General features: G+C 52.7%; 1 protein-coding gene across 1 annotated transcript; it reads right to left on the bottom strand.

The window, feature by feature from the left end:
• Positions 1–468: 468 nt before the first annotated feature.
• MUC21 (mucin 21, cell surface associated) lies at positions 469–4,073 on the bottom strand. The gene is made up of 3 exons (XM_045542187.1): positions 4,004–4,073; positions 979–2,225; positions 469–663 (listed from the first exon to the last, which is right to left on the bottom strand). The coding sequence occupies exons 1-3, from the start codon at positions 4,071–4,073 to the stop codon at positions 469–471; spliced, it is 1,512 nt and encodes a 503-aa protein (XP_045398143.1).
• Between the last annotated feature and the right edge of the window lie 2,488 nt (positions 4,074–6,561).

Below are 6,561 nucleotides of genomic sequence, written 5' to 3'. Positions count from 1 at the left end.
GCAGCCCGCTCGCCGTGCGCCACGGGCCAGACGGGCGAGCCTGGGCGCGCCTGGCACCCGCCCCCCTCTCAGCTCTGCCAGCCCCGTTCTCCTGCCAGCACCATGAGTGCCGGCGACGCAGGGGTCCTGCTCGGGGCAGGAAGGATTAGAAAATGGGGACACACAGATATGGGTGAGGTCTCTGGACTTCGCTGTGGAGATGCCCAATGCCAAATGGACGCCAGCGCGGAGGGCTCTCCCGGAGCTGGGAAAGACACGCACCCCTGTGCACACACAGCTCTCTCCGTCACGCAAGGTGCATGTATTTATTTCTTAGCTAAATGACCAATACATTATCCTCTTTGTAGTGTCGGGTAGAGGCAAGAGAGGGGAGGAATGTGTTCCCCAGGGCTGTCGGGGGGGGGGGTCTCCCGGGACGAGCGCAGGTCTGCTTCCTCCCCGGAGGCCGTGGCTCCCTGGGTCGGGCGCTCAGGGCCCGTGGTAGGGCCCGCTCATCTCCATGGCCACTGCGGACGTCGGTCTGCTCCAGAACCAGCCAGGGCTCCACCTAGGCCTCGGGGGCACTCCGGGATTCCCTCCAGGGCCCGGGCCAAGGCCAAGGTTGGGGCGGTGGGGGCGGTAGACAGCTGTGTCAAAGACGTTTCTCAGGGACAGGCTGTTTCTCTAGGAAAAGAAGAGTTCAATAGTTTCAGCACTGGATCCCCCTCTCCCAAGCCTTCACCGTGGACTCCTTCTGGAATCTTCTCCCCCTTCCCCCCATGTCCCTCCCCTAGTGAGGGGAGCTCCTCCCTCCAGCCTTCAGTCCCCTTCTCCCAGTGGTCAGCAATTTCCTGCACACATTAATTGGCTCCTCTGGGTCCAAATTGCCATTTCTCTTTGTAATTCTCTCCTGACCCGCCCTACCCACCCCCGATTTGGGGCCCCTTCTGTTCACAGCTGCTCCTTCCGGCAGGCACCTTCCTGCCCGCAGGCACTCACCACACAGAAGAAGAGCCCGGCAGAGAGCCCCGCGACCACTGTGACGGAGACCAGGGTGATGAGGAAGATTTCCCACGGCTTCAGGGACCCACTAGGCTTCACCTCACTCCCTGTAGTAGCAGCACTGGTGCTCATTCTACTGGAAGTTGTAGTCGGAGCAGTTGTGCCAGAGCCTCCCGGGGTCGCCCCGGACACAGAGCTGCTGGCTGTGCTGGTCCCGCCAGGGGTCGTGCTGGACGCAGTGTTGGTGGCTGTGCTGGACCCAGAGCTGGTGGCTGTGCTGGTCTCACCAGGGGTCGTGATGGACACAGTGTTGGTGGCTGTGCTGGACCCAGAGCTGGTGGCTGTGCTGGTCTCACTAGGGGTCGTGCTAGATGCAGTGTTGGTGGCTGTGCTGGTCTCACCAGGGGTCGTGATGGACGCAGTGTTGGTGGCTGTGCTGGACCCAGAGCTGGTGGCTGTGCTGGTCTCACCAGGGGTCGTGATGGACCCAGAGTTGGTGGCTGTGCTGGTCTCACCAGGGGTCGTGCTGGACCCAGAGCTGGTGGCTGTGCTGGTCTCACCAGGGGTCGTGCTGGACGCAGTGTTGGTGGCTTTGCTGGACCCAGAGCTGGTGGCTGTGCTGGTCTCACCAGGGGTCGTGCTGGACACAGTGTTGGTGGCTGTGCTGGACCCAGAGCTGGTGGCTGTGCTGGTCTCACCAGGGGTCGTGCTGGACACAGTGTTGGTGGCTGTGCTGGACCCAGAGCTGGTGGCTGTGCTGGTCTCACCAGAGGTTGTGCTGGACGCAGTGTTGGTGGCTGTGCTGGACCCAGAGCTGGTGGCTGTGCTGGTCCCGCCAGGGGTCGTGCTGGACGCAGTGTTGGTGGCTGTGCTGGACCCAGAGCTGGTGGCTGTGCTGGTCTCACCAGGGGTCGTGCTGGACACAGTGTTGGTGGCTGTGCTGTACCCAGAGCTGGTGGCTGTGCTGGTCTCACCAGAGGTCATGCTAGATGCAGTGTTGGTGGCTGTGCTAGTCTCACCAGGGGTCGTGCTGGTCTCACCAGGGGTCGTGCTGGACACAGTGTTGGGAGTTGTGCTGGATGCAGTGTTGGTGGCTTTGCTGGTCCCAGCAGGGGTTGTGCTGGTTGTTGTGATGGTCCTACTGGAAGCTGGGCTGGTTCCAGTGGGGGTAGATGTGCCAGAGGCAGTGGGGGTTGCACTGGGTGTAGTGTTGGCCGATGTGCTAGCCTCACTGGAAGATATTCCTGAAGATAATCATAAATAATGATAAATGTATTAATATATTGCACGCATATACTTTCTGCTCAATACTTGGTTAAATTCATTACATGAATAATTCTATTTAATGCTCACTACAGCTTTCTAACATAGATCCTATTATTAATATTATCACTGCAAAGATGAAGAAATTGAGGCTCAGAAATATTGACACTTGCCCAAGTTTATACAGCTGGGAAGTAGTGGAACAGGCAATGGAACGCGGGCGATTGAATCTGCACTTTCAGGTATAAGCTAAGTCACCCTCCCACCCTCTCCCAGTGCTGGAGTTACATGACCTAACATTGCTGGTAGATACGTTCATTCCACATTCTGTTACACATGACCCAATACAGATACAAAGTGTCATACGGGACTTAGAGGACTCAGGGAAACTAGTATACATTGATTAATTCATTCTTAAAGTAGTGTTGCTCTCTTCTTAGGAAATATTTCTCAGAATATAATTCAGAACACACCTACAGTAGAATCACTTATGGGAGCTTGTTGCAAATGAGGATTCTTAAGCAAATCACTCCAGACAACTGAATTAGGATCTGAGAGGGGACCAGCATCTGCATCTTCACAAGAAGCCAGCTGGCTCTACGTGCATGAGCATGCCAGGGGCTCCGCATCACCACGCCAAGGCTGGAGGGAATAAGTTATGTGGCTCAAGCACATACGACTCCCAGGATTAAGGGCTATAAACCATGGGGTGTGGGCACAGGGAAGGTTTTCAACTTCTTACAGACTCAGCTGGAGTTACGGACGTGCCCGTTTTTTCCCCTTGCTCCCTTGAAGGATGCAGACACGGCCTCCCCAGCCTGTGTTTTCTCACCTCATTGTGGCTTGTTTCACTACTGCCTGGGACAAGGGTGCCTAGGACCTCACCCTGCGTGTGTGTAGTGTTTCCTCAATCTCATCTGCACTGCCATAGGATTAGAGTTTAGCTCTATCTTGGTAAGGTCCCCCAAAATCTGCCACGTGATACAAATTGGTGTCAAGGTCAGAATCACAAGTAAAGCTAAGTAAGAAACTGGGGTGACCAGTACCGGGTACAAGTCAAAGAGGAGAGATTTGGAAGACACATAAATGAGCCCAAGTTGTGGGGAGGGCGAATTTTGGCCCCAAAGGATGAATTCTCCAAGAAGTCATGCGTTCCATTTGTGCAATCAAGACGGCCTCCCAGGTGGTTAATGGTGCCAGAGCTGTGGAAACGGGGTAGAAGTTCGTTTTGAATCTTAAATCTTGTTTTCCTTGGTCTGTGGCTGGAAAGCAAGATGCCTGGATCCCAGATGTGCCAAGACCTTAGAGGGCAAAGGGGATTCTTAAAGGAGAGTTGAAGGCTGATGTGGAATCAGCGTTAGGGACAGGAGAGAAATTGAGTTCGTAGAATACAGAAGAGTGGCATTTAAAAGGCAGCCAACTCTTCTTGTTCTTGATATTTAAGTCCCCAACCACATCACACAGGTTATTACCGTTTTACAGGTGCAGAAACTGAGGCACAGAGAAGCAACTCCCCCAAAGTGCACAGTTAGTAGACGGAGCTACGACACAGACGCAGGCCGTCTGAGACCGGAGCCCACATTTTAACCACTGTGCTCTGACTCCTCCACCCCCGGCGACACATCGTCAGGCTGAAGTGATTACAGTGAAACCAGTACCCTCCGTATGGAGGAGAAGCAGAGCCATCCCAGCAGCAGTCGCATCTCCCCCGACTCCTCAAATGTTCTCAGACCACCCACTTTTAAATCAGATCACTCACCAGCTTCTAAAAGTAGGAGGTGCAAGAGTAACCAATACATAAGGACAATGTTTCCTTTCTGCGTCTGCATCTGCCTCTTTGTGGCTGGAAAGCAAGATGCCTGGATCCCAGATGTGCCAAGAGCTTAGAGGGCAAAGAACAGAGGCTTCTTGAGAAAGGAGAGTTGAAGGTGAAGCGATAAAGGCTGGAGCTTCCAGGAGCTCGGGTCTCCCAAGTATGTGTTCCTGGGAAGAGCCCTGAGCTTGGGGGTGGACGGCTGGGTGCCTGGGCTCCTTAGGCTTCCTCGGTGCGATGTCGCTGCCTCCTTGTCTGCAGTGGAAGAGCTGCAGCGGCCTTTATAGCTTCACACGGGCTGGGGAGAGGTGGGGCAGTTGACCTGCCAGTGTGCCAGCTGCAAGTAGGTAACAGACACCGAGCCTGGGAAGGATGGGACGGGGTCAAGAGGAAGGCGAGGAAGGAGAATGACATGATCACACAGGGAGGGCACCGGGCTGGGTGTGGCAGGAAGTAGAATGGGATAAGGAGATCAAGGTTGTCAGAGTGGAAGGGACACTCCTTCTGAGGCAGGATGGGGTTAGAAACCTGTTCTAGCTCAAGACTTTGTTTCCTGGTCAGGAAGTCCTGCGAGCCTGCTTCAGCGTGGAGGAGGCCCAGATGAGTTGAGCTGAGAGGGCAGGACCCTCATCTCTGAAGCAAACAGAAATAGGGGACCCAAAAGAGAATCTGGGCAGAAGACAGATGGAGCATTGCTGGGTATGCAGTAGGTACTCAACAGTGCACATCAAATGAACAGAGGAACACACATCTGGGGGTCATGAAGCCGTCTGTGGGGTCTCTGGGGCAGGGCAGCCCAGGGTGTGGGGAGAGTGTTGAATATGCAGGACAAGCCCCCTCAGACTCACAGCAGGTGAAGTGGCGTAGGCCCCTGAGGGCCGTACAGGAAGCATGGCGCCAGGGCCTGCTCCTCAGGGAGCCTCCACTCAGGCTGAAGGCGAAGGGGAGCGGCGAGCAGAGATCACTTGGCGACAGAGAAGGGGCGCGTGGAGGAGGGGCCAGGGCTTGTCGACAGCCATTCTCCCGGGAACTAAGAGTGAGAGCCCACTCTCCCTCTCCCGAGAATGGCACTAAGCCATTCATGAGGGATCAGTCCCCACAACCCAAACACCTCCCACCTGGCCCCACCTCCCAAATTTCAACATGAGACTTGGTGGGGCCAAACAAACCGTGGCCAAACCACAGCAATGACCAAGGGGAAGTGTCCCCATTCCTCTAACAACGAGGACAAGCTGCGTGGACAAGGCAACATCTCAGATGATCTATTTGCAGGCGAAGGAGCTTTCCCGAGTGCGAGACCTGTTTGAAGGAAGCTGGCAAGCAGGAGGGGGGCTGAAAACAGGAAGGAGCTTGCAGTGAGGGAGCCTGAGAGGCAGAAAGGGTGAGGGTTGCGCTCGGGGTGGCTCAGAGTGGCTCAGCCCATGGGCGGCTCCTGCGGCTCGGGCCTGGGGCACAGTCAGCGACAGCTTGGGTCCTGTACTCCCGGAATCCTATTCTGTAGCTGAAAAGCCAACAGTACTCTAAGGAAGAAACTTTTTTTCCCCTCTAGAATTATGTGGAGGCAGAAATCCTGGATTCAAGTTCAAATTCCACCTTTTAGGAGCTACCCTAAAAATTATAACATGCACACTTAACTTATCAGAGTCTAAATGTAATTAAGACTCTGTAATCTTTGCTCTCCATCAAAATGATAGAAGGATCTTAGTTCTTATTACCCATCTCCCAACTCATTCCCTAACGTCATCAAGTATTTTAATTCTATCTTGTTTCTTTAACTTCATGAAAGATTGTTACTGTCTGTTCACACACCGTCCGCCTGAACAAGGCCACACACCATCCAGCTGCGAGGGAGACTGCACAGTACAGTCTCTAGCTGGGTGCACCCGGGCTCACCTAGTATTTGAGAGTCCCATTGCTAAAAATGGAGAATGGGCGTTAGTGGACATCACAAAGCTGTGACACACATTTAAACCTGCTTATTTTATATTCCTTACTTAATAGTTAGAAAACCTGAAGTCTTCGTGGATCTGATCCTGCTGTCTGGCATTTTTGTTTTGTTTTCTTTCTTGTTGGCTTTTACACAGGGTGTCTGTTTGCATTTGTGATTTGAGATTTATGACTGTGAATTTATTTTTCTTGGAATGTTATCTATAGACCTTCTTTGAAGCCTGAGATGAAGGTATGATCTTTGAAGGAGAATTTGCATATTTCTGCCAAGCATATAGAGACATTACCATCTGAAGTTTATTTTATTACTGTATTTTTAATTTTTATTAACACATTATAATTGTACATATTTATGGGGTATAATGTGATGTTTTGACGTATATGTTGTATAATTTGAGGATGTTTTTAAATTAAATTATAGGATTGAGGTCTTTTGATTTACCTAGACTACAGGACTGGGAGATGCAAGCCATGTGAGGTGTTGCTGTAGTTACAATTGATTTCTCAAGGGATCCCTTTCCCCTCGCCCGCACCAACTTTAGAGACAGGCATTTTTG

This window comes from Lemur catta, chromosome 2 (genome assembly GCF_020740605.2).
Source record: "Lemur catta isolate mLemCat1 chromosome 2, mLemCat1.pri, whole genome shotgun sequence".
Taxonomy (NCBI): Eukaryota; Metazoa; Chordata; class Mammalia; order Primates; family Lemuridae; genus Lemur; species Lemur catta.
This window is presented reverse-complemented; position numbering and strand designations above follow the sequence as displayed.